The following is a 19,428-nucleotide window of genomic DNA, read 5'->3' as shown; positions in this document are numbered from 1 at the left end:
TCAGTTTATTCCTAGTTCGAGGATACACATATAGATGTTGCATAATACAATAAAACATACAAAAATAGACGATGCATACATAATTACTAGATGATGTTTTCTTTTATTTAACTAGCAATATAGAAGTAGTTTTTAATGGGCTCTCTAAGCTCATTCCAACTCTTATTTAGTATGATATTGTCTTCTTTGGGCTTATATGCTCAAGCCCGCAAGGATTTGTTATTGGCTTCCTTCCCAAAAGGCCTCATACTAGTTGGAATTGGACTTAGCTTATATATTAAAAACTCTTTTTCTAAATTTCCGATGTGAGACCTTTGGTTTGTACCCAACAGTTTCTTAGTCTCTACTCGTACAATACAATAATTTCTTGTATAAGCAATGACCGCTCACTCTCTCCTTATATACAAGTCTGGCCCAAATAAGGTGGGCAGATGGACGGTGACCCAAGCGACCATCTGTTTTTGTTAAACGTTTTTACGAAGAACGAGTTTATATTTTTACAAAAAACTATTAATTGGCCCAAAATTTTATTAAATCTATTATTTTACATAAAAATGCCTTTCTAATTAAAAAAAAACATATCAAAAGTAATTTACAAAATGGTCCAGATTTTAACCAATAACTTGAATTGTTATTTTAAGTAATACATAGTCTAATATTTTTAATCAATAATCTGAAAAGTTATTTTAATCAATAATCTAAAAAGTTATTTTAGGTAATACATAGTCCAATTTTTTTTTTTTTGCCCAAGGGTCGAACTATATGTTAAGGCAGGGCTACTGATATCTTATTATATCAAGCTTGGTTTTCAAATGTTATAACTCATATTATTGTGAGACGTGTCAAGTCTATCGATCAGATTTTGACACATATAAAAAAATGAAATTATGTAAATAAATACAAATATTTGATTATTTAATTTAATATTTATAATATTTATTTTAATTTCCTTTCCAATTGGAAATATTTAATAATTTAAATTAATCTTGAACAATATTTACTTAAGATTCTTTTTCAAATATGTGAGATCAATATATGATTTCTTTTCCTCTTTGTAATATTTTTTCCTTAGTTTTTTTATTTTTTAGTGTGAATTATAAGAAAAAAGAAATCTGTGATGATTTCATTTAACATATTTATTTTTTGAATTTCCTTTTCAACTAAAAATATCTAATGATTTAAATTAATTTTCAATATTATTTATTTGATGTTTTTCAATTAGGAATATATGAGCTCAATATATGTTTTTATCTTAGTTTTTCTTATAAATACATCATCAATCTTAACTATGTGAAATATTTATAGTCAACAATGAAACTATGCAAAACTGAAAGTAACGAGACATATAGTTAGATTAATCTTTAAAGATCATACTTCCATGGTAAAGTAGATACTATATTTGTAAATAAGATGACGGTCTGATCAGTGATCAGTGGTACTTTTTTTTTGTGCAACTTATTTATGAGATACGTACCAACCAATGAAAATTGTATTTGATAATGGGGATTCCCTACTTAATTTAAAATAAATCTACTATATTGGTGAGATTCTCTACCAATTAAACACTTGACTTGTTATCTTTGCTGACGTAGAACTTCCCCCCTTCTATAAATCCAACCTTCTCTTGGCTACTCATCAAACATTTGCTAATATTAAACACTTTTGCTTTTACACAAAAACATTCGATAAATCATGGCTGTTGATTCGCTTCTTCAATCTGGGATGGCTTCACCGACGACATCTGAGACAGAGGTGAAGGCTCTCAAGTTCATTGAGGAGATTACTCGGAACCCTGACTCGGTTCAAGAAAAGGTTCTTGGAGAGATACTTAGTCGTAACTCGAACACGGAATATCTGAAACGGTTCGATCTTAATGGTGCCGTTGATAGGAAATCGTTCAAGAGCAAAGTTCCGGTGGTAATCTACGAAGATTTGAAGACGGATATTCAACGTATATCCAACGGTGATCGTTCTCCGATCTTGTCTTCTCATCCCATCACCGAGTTTCTCACAAGGTATGTTACTTAAGTCAACCAACTATATCAATGATTAATATCGTTTCTTTTGTTTTTACAACTTTATCAAGGAGTACCAATCCCCTTGTACTAGGTCACCATCCTTTTAGTAATGACTAAAACGTTGTTATAAAAAAATTCAATGACGGGATTTTGATCACCATAATACAAATTGTTAAAAAATATTTTATAGAATACTATACAGTTTTTTTACCGTAATTAATTTGTAATGTTTTGTGTGTATTGCAGCTCTGGAACATCTGCTGGCGAGAGGAAATTAATGCCGACAATTGAAGAAGACATAAACCGACGTCAGCTTTTAGGCAATCTTCTCATGCCTGTGATGAATCTGTTAGTATATTACTTTTAACATTATTAAACAAAATTGTAACGATTTATAAAATTAACCAAAAATGTTTAACAACTACAGCTACGTGCCGGGATTAGACAAAGGCAAAGGTTTATACTTCTTATTTGTGAAGTCGGAGTCTACGACATCAGGTGGGTTACCGGCTCGTCCAGCTCTCACTAGTTACTACAAAAGCGACTACTTCAGGACGTCGGATTCAGACAGCGTCTACACTAGTCCTAAGGAAGCCATCCTCTGCTGTGACTCGTCTCAAAGCATGTATACGCAAATGCTATGTGGTCTCTTAATGCGCCATGAAGTTAACCGACTCGGTGCGGTGTTTCCTTCTGGTCTCCTCCGTGCCATAAGCTTCCTCCAGAACAATTGGAAGGAACTTTCTCAGGATATCTCAACCGGGACCCTAAGTTCTAAAATCTTTGATCATGCGATTAAAACTCGAATGTCGAATATTTTGAACAAACCTGATCAAGAACTGGCTGAGTTTTTGATAGGGGTTTGTTCGCAAGAGAATTGGGAAGGAATAATCACAAAGATATGGCCTAACACAAAGTACCTTGATGTGATTGTTACTGGTGCAATGGCTGAGTATATCCCAATGTTGGAGTACTATAGCGGTGGGTTACCAATGGCAAGCATGATTTATGCTTCATCCGAAAGTTACTTCGGGATTAACCTAAATCCGATGTGTAAACCCTCGGAGGTTTCTTACACAATCTTCCCCAACATGGCCTACTTCGAATTCCTCCCACATAATCACGATGGAGATGGAGGAGTAGAAGCAACCTCACTTGTGGAGCTAGCTGATGTTGAGGTTGGAAAGGAGTATGAACTTGTGATCACGACCTACGCGGGGCTCTACCGTTACAGAGTTGGCGACATTCTTCGTGTCACGGGGTTTCATAATTCCGCTCCACAGTTCAAATTCATACGGAGAGAGAATGTTTTGCTAAGCATTGAATCTGATAAAACAGACGAGGCTGATTTACAAAAGGCAGTGGAGAATGCGTCGAGGTTGCTTGCAGAGCAAGGAACACGTGTGATCGAGTATACGAGCTACGCAGATACGAAGACTATACCTGGTCATTACGTAATCTACTGGGAGCTACTTAGTAGAGACCAAAGCAATGCTCTTCCTAGTGACGAAGTCATGGCTAAGTGCTGTTTGGAGATGGAGGAATCGCTGAACGCGGTTTATAGACAAAGTCGGGTTTCAGATAAATCTATCGGTCCGTTGGAGATACGTGTGGTGCAGAACGGCACGTTTGAGGAGCTCATGGACTTTTCCATCTCGAGAGGTTCATCGATTAATCAGTATAAGGTCCCGAGGTGCGTAAGCCTCACACCGATCATGAAACTGCTTGACTCTAGAGTTGTGTCTGCTCATTTCAGCCCTTCGTTGCCGCATTGGTCGCCAGAACGACGTCATTAGGTAAAACTTTATGATAGATATCAAACCGATGCTAGCTGTGCGGTTTTAGAATATGAAGCTCTGTTTCTGATTCTAAGTCTCCCTATTAGATTTCTTATTATGATGTTGTGTACTTGTGTTTAGGGTTTTGCTAGCATTGCCTGCTCAGTCTTCTATATACTATGGATCTTCTTGTTTTTATATTTTGCTTGTTACACAATCTCTGCTTATATTATGTAGATGGTCTTGTTTAAAAAACTAGTTTAATAATTCATAATATAATTTAGTTGTGTGGTTTAAAAATGGATCTGCCAATACTTGATGCCTTGATGGATTTGTGTTTTCCATCAAAATCCCATATCCAAACAATAAAGTTTAGAATTTGAATAGTTTGGATATGTAGAAAATAAGAAATCATGACTAATGATACTTTTTTTTTTTTTTTTTGATATTCAAAAGGTTGATGACAAACTCCAAAAAGTAAAAAGTAATAATGTCATTGTTAATATTTTGAAAAGAAAAGGGGTACATCATATTTGAGGATAAATACAATTTAATGAATAAAGGAAATAACTATTTTTTTCATTAATATTAAAAGTTAAAACCAATAAACATATTTCAAATAAAATTATACAAAACTTTTTTTTTTTTTTTTTTTTTGCCGTCTAAATTTATTATTTATTACAAATTATGAGAACTGTTACATAGACGACGGACAATTCCTTTCGATCCTTATTAGATCCACGACAGACGATACCTCTTCTCATTTTCTATGCTCTTGATGGACATCTTCAATATCTTCTCTTGCATAGAATCCTGACGAACAGCTATAATTGTACAAAAAATTTAAAGAAATTTAATTTAGTAATCATGTTAATTATATAATAAAATCTCCTCATTAATATATTCTTCACAGTTGTTTCAGATCGAACCCGTCACCAAGAACTCAGAATCTCTTTCTCTCACAACCGTCCTCTGATCCCGCCCTCATCTCCCAACTCCCACTTGTATAAATCCAATTTCCAAAACTCCTCCGACGAGTATTTTGATTTTCCCAGTGACCTGAGAAATCGACTAACTAATTCCCTATCGGTAAAAAAATTCGGTTGACCTAACCCTAACTAGAGAGATGGATTCGATTATATCCACAGCACTTGATGAAATCTGTTCTCAAGGAAACACAGGAATCCCTCTCGTTACTTTATGGTCACGTCTCTCTCCTCTCTCTTCTTCCATCAAGACACATGTCTGGAGAAATCTTCTCACGATCCCTCAGCTCCAATTCAAGACGAAGAAGAACACAGTGTACGGATCATCAGATACTTCGATTCAAAACCTTGATGATGCCTTAAGACTCGATTTGAGAATCGTCGCGAATGAGAACTTACGAGCTAACTTCGTTGGCTTGTACGATACTCAATCGAATAACACGACTATTCCCGCGATTCAACGTCGTGTTCTTGAACGTTTGGCTATTGCTAGGTAAGTTAAATTCATGTTTTCACTTTATAGTTAGTTACAGAGTTGTGATAATTAACAGTATATGTTCATGTAGAGACAATGGTGATGCACAAAATCTGCTTGCGAAAGAGTTTGGTATCGATGGAAGGAACTTCTTCTATAGTGTAAAGCAGCTTGAATCTCGAGGTTTGATTGTTAGGCAACCAGCAATAGTGAGAACTAAAGAAGTTGATTCCAAGACAACTTCATGTATTACCACCAACATGATATACTTAACTCGTTACGCCAAGCCTATGGGTTCACAACAGAGGTTTGAGATTTGCAAAGAGGACTCTGTGTCAGAGCATGAGACTACTGCGGCCGGAGAGGACACGCTCATTAACGATTTTCTACCAGCAATGCAGGAAGTTTGTGATAAGCTCGAAAAAGCTAACGACAAAGTTAGTAAACTCGAAGCATTATTGTTTATCAAGATGGATCTTGCCTAGTTGTATAATGTATACTGATTTTCTTGTAGTGCAGGTTTTAGTTATCTCGGACATTAAGCAAGACCTTGGTTATACGGGATCAGATATAAGGCATAGAGCTTGGAGAAGTGTAATATATATTTTTCCTGTCTTCTTACTTTTTTATTCACTTGTTCAACTAGAATATTCTGAATGAATCTTCTTGTGGTATAACATCAGGTTTGTCGCCGGTTGATAGATTCTCATGTAGTAGAGGAGTTTGATGCCATGGTGAACAATAAGGTGAACCATAATCTGCATCTTATGCTTATACATGTGCTAGTAGCCAATTGCTCTTACTTAGTATTTCTGTTCTGTTTTGGATGGATATAATGTGGATTGTTTTTTTTGTAGGTTGAAAGATGTCTCCGTTTGTTAAAAAGATTTTCAGCAGAAGATTTTAACTATTCTAGGAAAAAGCAACTCATAAAATTCGGAAGGAGTGTTCAAAAAACAGAACAGACTTTGGAGCTTTCAATAGATAATCAAATTTATGATATGGTTGATGCTCAAGGATCTAAAGGCTTAGCTGTTATGGAGGTATTCATTTGATAGATTTGGCTAATAGTAATATTTTTAGTATGCATAAAGTCATGACTGATTATTATTTTTATAGTTATGTGAAAGACTTGGGATTGATAAGAAGAAGATCTATGCTCGGCTTTGTAGTATATGTTCAAGAGTTGGGATGCATTTACAGGCAGAAAGCCACAAGAAGACTCGAGTATTTCGACTTTGGACTTCTCGTCATGCTCGGTCCAAGTCTTCTGATAAGTTTCCTGATAAAGCTGAAAATATTAGAGGGGAAGATAATGATTCTAGTACACCTCATGGTACTGATGGATTGGCTAAAACTAAAACCACAATGGAACACAGTACTGCAATTTCAGATGCTGACTTTTCTACTACACCTGCAAGTGTAACTGATTCTGAAAGGAATTCAGGAGCCAAAAGAAGAAAGGTACCTACACGTCGTAACTTACAAGAGTCATTCAATGAGATCGGTGAGAAGGTTGTTAATGCTGCAAAAGGGTCCCCTGATTTACCCAAGTCGGCTAAATCAAAAGTGCAGCAACCTCATGCTACTATTGAAAACTCTAGGAGAGAGCACAGAATACTTGAGCGTTTAAAAGTACTTACATCTTCTCTTTATCCACGTTACTTGCTATATACGTTTTCTCCTTTCCCCCCCCCCCCTATAACTGACTATATGTTTCTTCTTTCTTGGTTGGCTAAAGGAGGAGAAGTTTGTTTTGAGAGTGGAGTTCCATAAATGGCTTCTTACTTTTGAAAAGGACAGGAGCCCCAAGGTGGATAGGAAAACCATTTACAGAATTCTAGACAGGCGTCAGGACAAAGGGCTCTGCAAATGTGTTGGTATTCGTGTTCCAAATGTAAATGATTGTGACCGTAGTCGTTGCTCTGTGATAGTTCTGCATCCATCTGTTCAAAGATTGACTCGAGACATAGGAAATGAAATTCATGATAGGATTAGGTCTTTTGAATTAGGATTCCGTAGCCAGAGATCATCGAAGAGGGAAAGCGACAAGACAGTCCCAGTATTGAATGACGTTCAGAGAGCTATACGAGCTAGCAAATCAGGAGCTATGCGAGCCAAAGGGGTTGTTCTTGCAAAGATGTTTCGTGTGAAGCTTCTACACTGTTTCCTTTGGGACTATTTTAGTTCTTTGCCTGGCTGGGACAGTGCCTCTTCTTCTATACACCATCACATATCTAAGAATTTGTTTTCACTTAAAGACGCTTTTAGAGCCATGCCACTCCAACTATTTTTACAAGTTGTTGGATCTACTCAGAAAGCTGATGATATCATGAAGAAATACAAACAGGTTATGCGTCTTTCTGAGCTTCCTAGCGAAGAGTATAAACTTCTAATGGATACTCGTGTGATTGGGATATTATCGATGCTTATCAATATTTTACGCCGGTTAAAGGTAATATCAATAATCAAATGGCACCTCAAGTACCATATTTCATATATGTGCAGTTCAAAAAGTGAATGATTCTATTTTTATTTTTGTAGTTGATTCAGATGGTAAGTGATAGACTCAGACGTGATAAGATTGAGAAGTATGCTAACTTAACACATGCAATGGAGCTTAAGCCTTATATAGAGGAACCTGTGTTTGTTGCTGCTAAATTCGATGTCACGTCTCTTGATTTTCGTCCACGTATTCGGCATGACTTTATTCTATCGAATAGAGATGCTGTTGATGAATATTGGCTAACTCTAGAATATTGCTATGCTGCTTCTGATCACGAAGCTGCTAAGCAAGCATTTCCAGGATCTGTTTCTCAAGAGGTATAATCTTTGATCTTCTATATCATAGCTTCTTATATATAATTTAAGTTATGTTTTCAGAAAACAGTTTTTAACTGTCTTTATATTTTAGGTTTTTGGTGTCCGCTCTTGGGCCTCAGATCATGTCATGACAGCAGAACAGCGTGCGAAGCTCTTACAGTGTATCGATGAGAAGGCAAAACTCTCATTCAAAGAGTGTGAGAAGTTTGCCAAGGATCTAAACCTGACCATAGAGCAGGTAAAGATATATTTTGTGTGTGTGTTGTATATTTGTTAAGAAGTATGAGTATCTTATACTTATTGGTTGGTCACTCCAGGTTATGCATGTCTATCATGCGAAGCATGGAAGACGTGTGAAGTCAAATTCAAAAGATAAAAATAAAGCTGTAGAAAATAGTCCTTCATCTTCCAAGAAAAGAAAAAGAGCATCTCTTGTAAAGACTAAAGGAGAAGGTGTCAAATCCATAATAGTAGATGGACAGAAAGTTCTAAATTCTGATGCCATTGATGCCTCAAATAGTGAGAGTTTTCAAGATTCATTACAAGATGACCAAACCCCCATTCAAATGCATCGACAAGAACATGCAGAGATAAGCAATCTTACTGAAGATGAACCTCAGTGTTCTAATATCATCAATAGGCATGCAAGTTCAAAGACCAGATCACTTCCTTCACAAAGATTTACGTGGACAGATGAGGCAGACAGGTATTTCACTGTGTTTATATGAATGATGATCATATATCAAGTTGTTATTATATCTATAAAATATGTCATTATATCTGATTGATATAGACCACTGACACAAGTTTTCTCTGGTCAGGAAATTGTTGAGTAAATATGCTAGACACCGTGCAGCTCTTGGGGCAAAATTTCATGGAGTAAATTGGGCTTCAGTTCAAGAACTACCTGCACCTCCTTTACCTTGCAAGAGACGGATTCAAACAATGATGAGGAATGATAAAGTTCGTAAGGCGGTCATGAGGCTTTGCAATCTACTCAGTGAGCGTTATGCAAAACATCTAAAGACGGAATCAGATTCTGTTGAGCATCGTAAAGATGAAGGAAAATGGGATGACTTCAATGAAAAGAGTATAAGCCAAGCCTTTAATAATGTTCTTGAGCTCAAGAAGATGGGTAAACTGATGCCCTCTCAACGGACGAGACCTGAAATTCACACAGAGGACATTCAAACTGTTTCTATTGATCAAGTTAAAGATACATCGCGTCTTCATCAGATTTTTAAGCATGTAGATGAAAAGGACAATGGTTGTATACAAGTGCAGGAATCTCTGGTAGTGTCTACCGCTGTTGAACTGTTAAAGCTTGTGTTTCTAAGCATGCCTACTGCACCTAGTATGCCAAATTTACTGGAAGATACCTTACGACGATATTCCGAGGGTGACCTCTTCACCGCCTATAGCTACCTCCGAGACAAAAAGTTCTTGGTTGGTGGAAGTGATGGACAACCATTTGTGTTATCTCAGAATTTCTTGCATAGTATTTCAAAGTCACCATTCCCGGTTAATACTGGGAAAAGAGCTGCCAAGTTCTCAAGTTGGCTTGTCGAACACGAAAGAGAACTTATGGATGAGGGAGTCACTCTTACTTCAGATTTGCAATGTGGTGATGTTTTGAATTTCTTTTCATTGGTTGCTTCTGGTGAACTCTCTTTATCTGTATCTTTGCCTGAAGAAGGTGTTGGGGAGCCTGAACATCGAAGAGGTTTAAAACGTAGAGCTGAGGATGTAGAAGAATCTGAACTTGATAGTGCTAAGAAATTTAAGTTACTAGGTGAAGGTGAAATCAACGTCCGAAAGGAAAAGGGTTTCCCTGGTTTAGCAGTATCTGTTCATCGTGTAACTATACCAATAGCTAACGCAATAGAGTTGTTTAAGGATGATGACTCTTGGTCCGGTGAACTTCATTTCATGTCGGGAGAAACAAATAATGGCTGTGGTTCTGATGATATGAAAGAACTTTTGGACTCTAAGGATGCTACTGTGATACCAGGTAGTTTAGTTGATTCTCCTTGGCAAGCAATGGCTAGTGTTGCTAGTTGTATTATGTCCGGTTCTGCAGAGGAGCAACAGAGTTTAATCAGTCCCGAGGTTTTCGAAGCGGTTTCCAATGCCCTTCACAAGGCTGGTGACCAAGGTCTAAGCATTGAAGAAGTCCACTTTCTTATTAATATTCCAAGTAAGCATCCGGCTAACCTCTTCAACACGTTAGCATGTGCTCATGACTTCCTTCAGTTTTGTATTTTAAGTTTTAACCTCGGTTTATTCATGGGCAGGCCAAGAAACTTGTGACTGCATTGTAGAAGTACTTCAAACATTTGGAGTAGCTTTGAAGGTATGTCTTACCATCTCTTATCTTACTAGTACTCTTAAATTCTTGGACTATGAACTCTGTTTATGTTACATCTTTTTGACATGTAACTGTTAACAAGAGACGCTATCTTATTCAGGTAAATGGCTATGATAATTTCCGTCTTGTCCATTCGCTCTACCGATCAAAGTACTTCTTGACATTGGCGGATGGTGGAACTACCCAAAATGGTCAACAGTCTCAACCAGCGAACTACGTAGAAAAAGCTTTGGAGGAACATAGGTCAAACGATGTTGTCACCAGCGACTACAGTACTTCAAAAGACAAGCAAGTTCATGTTTCTGAGAACAGCGTTCACAAGGTCACGATTCTTAACATTCCTGAAATGGCTGAAACAAGCGGTTTGCAAGAGGAATCTACCAAAGCTCCATCTGTTACTTTTGGAACGAGCATCGAAGGCGAAACGAAGGAATCAACTTCTGTGAAGTCACAACCTATATTTCCATGGATAAACGCAGATGGATCAGTAAATAAAGTTGTATTCGATGGACTAGTTCGTCGCGTTCTTGGTACCGTGATGCAAAATCCCGGTATACCAGAGGTAAAATACTTCTCTAATCAGCTCGTACTGTCACAGTTTTGGGCTCTATGAAAATACTTATCCAAACATTTCATTTTTGTGACAGGAGGAAATCATAAACCAAATGGACGTACTAAATCCTCAGGTAATATACAATCTTTCTCATATAGTGAAACTGATCATAATCTTTTAAAGCTCTCTGATAACATTATATAAACTTTCAATCTCAGAGCTGTAGAAAGCTTCTGGAGTTGATGACACTAGATGGGTACATGAAAGTAAGGGAAATGGTGCAAACCAAATTTAGCGGTCCTCCGTCTTTGTTAACCGGTCTTCTCTTTACCGGTCATAGAAAAACGGAACTTATCAGCCGGAAACACTTCTTTGCCAACTCCAAGGGACTCTTTGCATTGTAATATAGTAAAAAGTAAAAAACTAGTAGGTAGTAATTATTTATTTTCTGAATTTTTTAATTCATGAAATGAAGTTTTTGTATATTGGAAAATTTGAAAATAGTGAGATAATAATAGCATCTCTTATATTGATGTATGATTTAAAATTAATTTTGAGGTATAAATAATTAATAGTGAGATAATTATTCTTTAGTTTATATTTTTATTGTATACATGGACACCGAACTTCATAAACAAATGATCCTTTTTTCTTTGGAATGTCAAACCATATCATTATATATCGAAGAACTAATTTTTATAAAGAAAAACAAATGCATTAGGTGACCTATGTTTAATGTTTTTGTCAGCCAAAAACTATAGGTAGGAGGATAGAGTAAACCCATACTGCTTTACCTATCAAGTAATTATGTAATATACAATAAATAAAAACAAAAACATGTGGTCTTAATAAATTCTTATACATGTGGCACATAATAGTAGAATCATGACTAATCTTACAAGTAACTATAGAGGGATGATTTTAGCGAGGAGACGAACACTAAGAATTACTGGAAATAGGATATTTGCGTTGCTTTTTTCTTTTTTTACGAAAATAGAATAATAAAATTTAATCTGTTTTGAAATAATAAATATAAAATAGTACTCGACAATTTTATTAATCACAATTTAAATATTGTCCTATATACTGAAGACTTATATATTTAACCACAGTTAAAAAAGTATTCAATGTTATAACAAACTATGGTTACATTACCTTACCAAAAAAACTAAGGTTACATTACTTGTTTTGGTGTAAATTCCAAACATAGATACGAAAGGACAATAAATTCTTTTGCTGTCGTTCCAACTCATCAAAGCAATAAATCACTAGAGATAGCATAAAACCTAACAACTATCATGCTCAGAGATAATTTTAGAAACCCAACAAACAGAAACAAGATATATAAGCATACACACATGTCTTCAAATTTGTAAAACAACAAGCCAATCTCCACCATAAAAGTAAACGAACCAAAGAAGACAATGAAGATTCAAATATTATTGTTCGCTTTGGTTTTAATCTTCGTGGAAGCTAATGCAGCGACGCAAGGAAAAAACACAACAATCCCAGCACTAATAGTTTTTGGAGATTCAATAATGGATACAGGAAATAACAATAATCTTCCCACTCTTCTAAAGTGTAACTTTCCTCCATATGGAAAAGATTATCCTGGAGGCTTCGCTACTGGAAGATTTTCTGATGGAAGAGTTCCTTCTGATCTTATTGGTAACCAATTGAATTGTTATTACATTTTTCTAAATTATGAATCATATATATTTATCTATATTCTGATAAATATGTTTAAAAATATTTCAGCGGAAAAGTTGGGATTGGCTAAGACATTACCAGCATATATGAATCCGTATTTGAAGCCAGAGGATCTTCTTAAAGGTGTAACATTTGCATCTGGAGGAACTGGTTATGATCCATTGACAGCAAAAATTATGGTACAATATATCTTATTTTTTTCTATCACGATCCTTAGTTTTTTTATGGGTAATTCTTTTTTCTTACATTTATGTTTATTTTTATAGTCAGTAATATCGGTGTGGGATCAACTCATAAATTTCAAAGAATATATATCAAAGATCAAGAGGCATTTCGGAGAAGAAAAAGCCAAAGATATCTTGGAACATAGTTTCTTTCTTGTGGTGTCTAGTAGCAATGACCTTGCTCACACTTATTTAGCTCAAACTCATCGATATGATCGTACCTCTTATGCCAATTTCTTGGCTGACTCTGCTGTCCATTTCGTGAGAGTAAGTACTTTATTGTAAATATATAGAATAATACAGAAACTAATCAATAATATATTGTTTTATCCACTAAATACTTTATCTTATCGATAATTGATAATTAGGAATTACATAAGCTTGGAGCTCGGAAAATAGGAGTGTTTAGTGCAGTCCCCGTCGGTTGTGTTCCACTCCAAAGAACAGTTTTTGGAGGTTTTTTTACAAGAGGATGTAATCAACCTCTAAACAACATGGCAAAACAATTTAACGCAAGACTTTCTCCAGCTTTAGATTCTTTAGATAAAGAGCTAGATGGTGTTATCCTTTACATTAATGTTTATGATACTCTTTTCGACATGATCCAACACCCTAAAAAATACGGTAAGTTCATCTAACATATTTATCTACATAGAAATTATTTATATTTTAATTTTATTATATATTTTAAACTATATTTTATTCAAATGATCTCGTTTTGTTTCAGGTTTTGAGGTAGCTGATAGAGGATGTTGCGGTAAAGGATTGCTTGCGATATCCTATTTGTGTAACTCATTGAACCCATTTACGTGTTCTAATTCTTCAGCATACATATTTTGGGATAGCTATCATCCATCTGAAAGAGCTTATCAAGTTATCGTCGACAATTTACTCGACAAATATTTGAGCAAAGTCTATTGATGTTGAACATCTGAATATTGTTTTTTTGTTCTTTTTATTCTCATTCTCTTATGTATACATTCATTACTCAATTTTTTAATGTACTATACTATATCTTTACTCATCAAATTATTAACTTTGAGACTCACTAATCAAAAAATTCTCACTACTCTTTTAAACACAAACACGTTAGATGTTAAAATTGGTTGTATTCGCCCTCATAACCAATTGGAAAGTGGCCTAAATAAGAGAATGATGCGACACTAAAAAGCCGAAGAAAATTCTAGCCATTTGAGAGATGATACAATGAGATTCAGCTTTAAAATGTATGACCTATTTATTACTGACAACAAACGAATTACATTTGTTTACGATCTTTGAGTTCACAATGGTTTGCATAAATGTCTAACAAATGTCTTGAGAATTTGTTTCACAAGACAAGCAAACCAATTGCACTCAATTTGCATAAAGTCTCTAAATAGTAAAACAATACGCACATAGTTCTTAAGATCACAAGATAAGCAAAGCAATTCCACTCAATTTGCATATCACGTACTATATTGGGTGTTATTGAATAAGTTATGTTATTGGGCCGGGCTTCTTGGTTTGTATCTCAACAAAACAATTATATCAACATTCGGCCCACAAGCCCATAATTCAGACTTTCGAAAACCCTAATCTTATGCTCACCTATATAAACTAAAACTTGTGAATCCGCTAGGGTTTACTTCATCGAAAATGGCGGAAAGAGGAGGAGAAAGCGGCGCAGAGCGTGGCGGTGACCGTGGTGACTTCGGGCGTGGATTCGGCGGTGGACGTGGAGGTGGCCGTGGCCGTGATCGTGGTCCAAGAGGCCGTGGAAGACGTGGAGGCCGTGCCTCGGAAGAAACGAAATGGGTTCCAGTGACCAAACTAGGTCGTCTAGTGGCTGACAATAAAATAACGAAGCTAGAGCAGATCTATCTTCATTCTCTCCCAGTAAAGGAGTACCAAATCATAGATCATCTTGTTGGTCCTACGTTGAAAGACGAGGTTATGAAGATCATGCCTGTTCAGAAACAAACCAGAGCTGGTCAAAGGACTAGATTCAAGGCCTTTGTTGTTGTTGGTGATGGAAATGGTCATGTTGGTTTGGGTGTCAAGTGTTCTAAGGAAGTTGCTACTGCCATTAGAGGAGCTATTATTCTTGCTAAGCTATCAGTGGTTCCGGTGAGGAGAGGTTATTGGGGGAATAAGATTGGGAAGCCACACACTGTGCCTTGTAAGGTTACTGGTAAATGTGGTTCTGTTACTGTGAGAATGGTTCCTGCTCCGAGAGGTTCTGGTATTGTTGCTGCTAGGGTTCCTAAGAAGGTTCTTCAGTTCGCTGGTATTGATGATGTCTTTACTTCTTCAAGAGGATCTACCAAAACCCTTGGAAACTTTGTCAAGGTTTGATTTTGATCCTTCTTTTTTGAAGCATTTGATAATGTTTAGCTGTAGAGTTCTTTGATTTAGCTCTGCTTTTAATGATTTGATTATCCCTTAATAGGGATTTAGTTCACATTTGCTTAGTAGTTGGTGATAAATGAAGCGTCTAAATGTAGCTGATTGCAATTTGTAGATGATCATAGATTTTGTTGATGATTTTCATCTCAAGTACTTAATTTGATGGATGTAGATGCTTCATAATTTGTGATAGATTGATATTCTTGATTTCTTTTTTGAACTCTTGGCATGATGTTGCTTGATTATCTTAACCATAGTGTTGATGTTGTTGGTGTTATGATACAGGCTACATTCGATTGCTTACAGAAGACATATGGGTTCCTTACACCAGAGTTCTGGAAAGAGACTAGATTCTCCAGATCGCCGTACCAAGAGCACACTGATTTCCTGTCGACTAAGGCTGTTTCTGCAACCAAGGTTATCACTGAGGGTGAAGACCAAGCTTAAGACCTTCATGAGATGAGTTTGGTTTATAGGTTTTGGTTATCGCAAATATTTATCTTTCCGGTCTTGTTTCTTGGTTGTCTTTTATCAGTTTTTGATATTGGAGTTTCAGTTACAAGGATAATCATAATTTAGTTATGTTTGGCTTTTGTTAGATATTTGCTTCCATGAAATGACATTTTGCAATAATGCATGTCTATTTCTAAGTTCTTGCAATTAATCAGTCTAACATGTATAAATTGTTCAAGGAACAATATCAATTATGAATGATCTAGTATAATAAGTGTTGATATCGACATTTCATCAGCAGTAAAAACAGAAGAACGAATTAATAAAGTCAAACAAATTCAGTAGAATGATATTTTTTCTCAACTTATTTTATAATAACCATTTTAAAAACAAACATAGTACATACATGTATTCCCCTTTCCTTGGATTTGTTAACATGATGCTTTAATGCTTAGATTGAGTCTTATGAATTGATACAAGTGAAAACAGTAGGAAATTGTTACGAAACATAAAATACTCTTATGAGATATGAAATCTGATTCTTATAGCTTTGTAGTTCTAGAAGCGCCGAGGTTGATCTCCTTTCTTCTTCTTGAGCATCTCCTGGTATGTTTTTGTGATCTTCTTGTCTGATTCGTGATAGGCTTCCATTCTCTTTAAAGGTCTCATATCAAGATCAATGAAGTGTATCTGCCGACGATGTAGACCTCAGTTTAATTATGAGAAAAAACAATTTAACAAAGGCAAAGATTCTTGTGAAAAAAAACATGTACCTTATACTCAAATTCTTGCTTTGTTGATTCAAGTTGAATGTTACCGTGGGAAGAGGATCTTGAGAGCCCAGTCTCTATTGGTCTAAAACTTATCATTACACTACAATCTATAGCAGTGGAAGATATTAGAAAATCCTTCAAAATATTTACTTTCTCATCCTGTGGCAATGAATGCATGGAACCAAACTGATTCGATAATTTACTACTTTCCAACTCTTGGCACGCTTTACATGGCTGGTCAACTAAGTCATAGTACGCGTGAATCGCTCCCTCGATGTTATATTTGTCAAGCTTTTGAACCTCAAGAAGCTGATCTAAAGCTCCAGATGCGTAAACAGTTTCTGCAACAAGCTCTATGAAAGCATTTGCACGTAGGCCGCAGTCATCTTCGGTTTTGAAGAAATCTTTGAGTGTATGCTCAAAAGCTAATTCAAGCTTTGAGGTTGTTTTGCATATACCACCACGGAAGCCTCCAAATACTAGAGAACCATTCAAGAACACTTGTAAACTGTTTTGAGGAGTCGAGTAGAGCGCTTTTATTGCTTTGTGTATTCTATCTTTGGATCCAGAGAAAAGGTCTAAGGGATCATATTCACTGATTTGTGATATCTGAAAAACATGGCTTTAATGTGTTAGCTTCCAAGTATGCTTGTGGTTTCGAAGGATGTAGGAGAAAAAGTACCTGGTTTTCCCTAAGCTTTAGAACTTGGTACATTTCGAAGCGACTTATACTCTTCTTGATAACATTTTCTTCCGCTATGAAACTTGAAGATGAAAGAAATCCACATTTGGGCTACTTCACCAAAGTAAATATATCAGCGAAGAAAAAAAGAATAAATTGGGAGCTAAAAAGAAAGAAAGGACAAGATAATGATCATGGACACCTTTATTTCAACAGTTAAGCATGGTTTATGATCCTCAACTTGACCTGAAAGCACATGAGGTTATTAAACCAAAAATCATCATCAATTTGGATTAACCAAGAGATAAAATACAAGCTCACATCAACTTTTACTTGCAGTCAAGTAGAACAGTGAAAAGAAAGAGCTTAATTCACGAATAGTTGATTACACAAAATTAATTTACCATGGGAGAAAATGGTCAAATCATCCATGAGAAGCGCGAAACTGCGGTTAGTATCCACACTGAGTGTATTAGCTCGCCAAGAATGACGCTGAGACGTCACTATCTTCTTAACAGACTCAAGAAACTCCTTTTCTACAGGAAGGCAAATCTACAACATTCCCAAATCATCAAAACTAAAAGGTCAAAAACCTTTAAAACATCCCAAATTAATGCAACTTGGAGATTCTTGTAACCGTTATAACGTGTTAATCATGACAAGGGAGACTTACTCCAGGAGTAACATATTTGTGACCCAACAAAGGTTTCATGACATGTTTGACAAACAAATAGTCCACAATCTCCTTGTTTTGGCAAGATACAAGATCCTTAATCTCTCCCCAAATAAGCTTTTCCTGGGTCGTAAGACAACTTCCACTTCGGTCTCTATTTTCATTCCTAGTGTTTCGTAATTTTTTTATCCTCATCACCTTTCCCAACTTCACATATTCCACAAAAGAGAAAAACAAACAAGATTGCAATCAATGTTATATACTTCTTCCTAACCCCAAAAACTAGAAATAATATATAATCTCATCTTTGGGATTGAGAAAGAGATGAGACTAACGAAAGTGGGAGATGATCCAGAGTAAGCGAGAACCAAATTAACAACTCCTTCGCTTCTATATGACCAATCAACTGCATCTTTTGTTTCAAAAACAATCTCTTCCATCTGAACACAACACCCAACAACACAAACTATTAACAAGAACGTATTGTACACAGTGCTGATTGTACATAGCATCAAAACGTAAATCTTGAGCAATGACCAAATCATAAACAAGCTAGGTAAACAAACTTCGATTTCTAAAACAATGTAGCTAGTTCGATATAAAAATGATTAAGAAATTGCAATAACACAAAAAGAAGCTACTGCTATGTAGTTACAAATGGCATCGAAAAAACTATAAATCTATAGTGTTAGGAATTTAACAGAATCTTACTAGACTTGCAGTTCAAGGAAATGTGGTATATATAGTTGAAGAACTTTAGTTAATAGTAGTCAGGCATGGTTAAGCTAAGGCAGAACTTGTGAACTATGAGATGCCTCACGTCCCCATTATCACTCAATTCACCGTAAACAAAGACACATGCTAAGAATTAAGGGAAAAAAATGACTAACCTTCTGAATCTTAATGGCGCCAAGAACTCTCCTCTCGTCGACGTTTAGGAAGAAGAGAGATGCTTTGATTTTATGAGGACTCTTCTTGGGTGAAGCATCTAAGTAACTCTCTGCGTCAACAACTCTCCATGTTTTCGTCTTTCTTTAAACAATAAACTCCTTTTGGAGTCATCGTGCTACCAAATTATTAATAAGGGTCTCTTATAATAATAATGTTATAGCTTGGAATATTTCTTATACTAACAATTTCAAGTACTATTGGGTTTTATGAAAAGACAACTACTTCTAATCTACCCATTTTTTAATTTTACCTTAATAGCTGTCTTAATTTCAATTTACCTGATTCGTTTCGTCTTCTTCCTCCAACTTGTCTATGATAACATTTCTCGGAAAATAATTGTAACCTTTACAAAATCAAATTCATATCTTTTAGATGATAAAACTAAGACCACTTCCAAGGATGCATTTTTTTTTGTGGGGTCCAATAGTGTATTTTAAAGGAGGGCTATTAACTTAATTAAAAACTATTAAAAATAAATTTAAACTGTAAATTAATTGAAAAACCGGTTCTAAAATAATAATTTATAGATTCCCTGTCGTGACAGCATTTGGTTACTTGATGATTTTTTTGGTT

The 19,428-nt window shown here is 35.6% G+C and overlaps 7 protein-coding genes across 8 annotated transcripts; 6 read left to right on the top strand and 1 right to left on the bottom strand.

Moving 5' to 3' along the window:
- Window positions 1-1,692: 1,692 nt before the first annotated feature.
- Window positions 1,693-3,814, top strand: GH3.4 (Auxin-responsive GH3 family protein; the record flags this gene model as incomplete). Its single annotated transcript, NM_104643.1, has 3 exons — window positions 1,693-2,015; window positions 2,265-2,366; window positions 2,446-3,814. 3 exons carry the CDS (start codon window positions 1,693-1,695, stop codon window positions 3,812-3,814), a joined length of 1,794 nt encoding a protein of 597 aa, NP_176159.1.
- A 1,108-nt stretch (window positions 3,815-4,922) lies between these two features.
- On the top strand, window positions 4,923-7,498 carry AT1G59470 (B-block-binding subunit of TFIIIC protein; the record flags this gene model as incomplete). The annotated part of the gene is made up of 8 exons (NM_001333851.1): window positions 4,923-5,275; window positions 5,349-5,698; window positions 5,772-5,851; window positions 5,941-6,003; window positions 6,115-6,300; window positions 6,377-6,892; window positions 6,999-7,406; window positions 7,466-7,498. 8 exons carry the CDS (start codon window positions 4,923-4,925, stop codon window positions 7,496-7,498), a joined length of 1,989 nt encoding a protein of 662 aa, NP_001322057.1.
- On the top strand, window positions 7,371-8,154 carry AT1G59460 (B-block-binding subunit of TFIIIC protein). The gene is made up of 2 exons (NM_001333850.1): window positions 7,371-7,712; window positions 7,802-8,154. Exons 1-2 carry the CDS (start codon window positions 7,398-7,400, stop codon window positions 8,084-8,086), a joined length of 600 nt encoding a protein of 199 aa, NP_001320466.1. The 5' UTR covers window positions 7,371-7,397; the 3' UTR covers window positions 8,087-8,154.
- A 747-nt stretch (window positions 8,155-8,901) lies between these two features.
- AT1G59453 (B-block-binding subunit of TFIIIC protein) lies at window positions 8,902-11,405 on the top strand (the record flags this gene model as incomplete). The annotated part of the gene is made up of 5 exons (NM_104642.2): window positions 8,902-10,277; window positions 10,375-10,433; window positions 10,549-11,010; window positions 11,096-11,134; window positions 11,220-11,405. Exons 1-5 carry the CDS (start codon window positions 9,026-9,028, stop codon window positions 11,403-11,405), a joined length of 1,998 nt encoding a protein of 665 aa, NP_176158.2. The 5' UTR covers window positions 8,902-9,025.
- An 882-nt stretch (window positions 11,406-12,287) lies between these two features.
- Window positions 12,288-13,955, top strand: AT1G59406 (GDSL-like Lipase/Acylhydrolase superfamily protein). Its single transcript, NM_104641.4, has 5 exons — window positions 12,288-12,669; window positions 12,760-12,890; window positions 12,978-13,202; window positions 13,304-13,559; window positions 13,663-13,955. The coding sequence occupies exons 1-5, from the start codon at window positions 12,426-12,428 to the stop codon at window positions 13,854-13,856; spliced, it is 1,050 nt and encodes a 349-aa protein (NP_564741.3). The 5' UTR covers window positions 12,288-12,425; the 3' UTR covers window positions 13,857-13,955.
- Window positions 13,956-14,487: 532 nt separating this feature from the next.
- On the top strand, window positions 14,488-16,117 carry AT1G59359 (Ribosomal protein S5 family protein). Its single transcript, NM_104640.6, has 2 exons — window positions 14,488-15,266; window positions 15,609-16,117. Exons 1-2 carry the CDS (start codon window positions 14,574-14,576, stop codon window positions 15,768-15,770), a joined length of 855 nt encoding a protein of 284 aa, NP_564740.1. The 5' UTR covers window positions 14,488-14,573; the 3' UTR covers window positions 15,771-16,117.
- A 16-nt stretch (window positions 16,118-16,133) lies between these two features.
- AT1G59312 (Inositol-pentakisphosphate 2-kinase family protein) lies at window positions 16,134-18,944 on the bottom strand (the record flags this gene model as incomplete). Of its 2 annotated transcripts, NM_001333849.1 has the most annotated exons (8): window positions 16,134-16,466; window positions 16,550-17,158; window positions 17,232-17,342; window positions 17,434-17,477; window positions 17,636-17,783; window positions 17,905-18,111; window positions 18,240-18,344; window positions 18,795-18,944. In NM_001333849.1, the coding sequence occupies 7 exons, from the start codon at window positions 18,342-18,344 to the stop codon at window positions 16,335-16,337; spliced, it is 1,356 nt and encodes a 451-aa protein (NP_001322552.1). In that variant the 3' UTR covers window positions 16,134-16,334. The 2 variants fall into 2 exon arrangements, with proteins under 2 accessions (NP_001322552.1, NP_564739.1); NM_104639.2 differs by lacking the exon at window positions 18,795-18,944 and having other exon boundaries at window positions 16,227-16,466; window positions 18,240-18,449.
- Between the last annotated feature and the right edge of the window lie 484 nt (window positions 18,945-19,428).

This window comes from Arabidopsis thaliana (genome assembly GCF_000001735.4).
Source record: "Arabidopsis thaliana chromosome 1 sequence".
NCBI lineage: Eukaryota > Viridiplantae > Streptophyta > Magnoliopsida > Brassicales > Brassicaceae > Arabidopsis > Arabidopsis thaliana.
The sequence above is the reverse complement of the archived record's forward strand: the minus strand, read 5'-3'. Positions and strand labels throughout refer to the sequence as shown.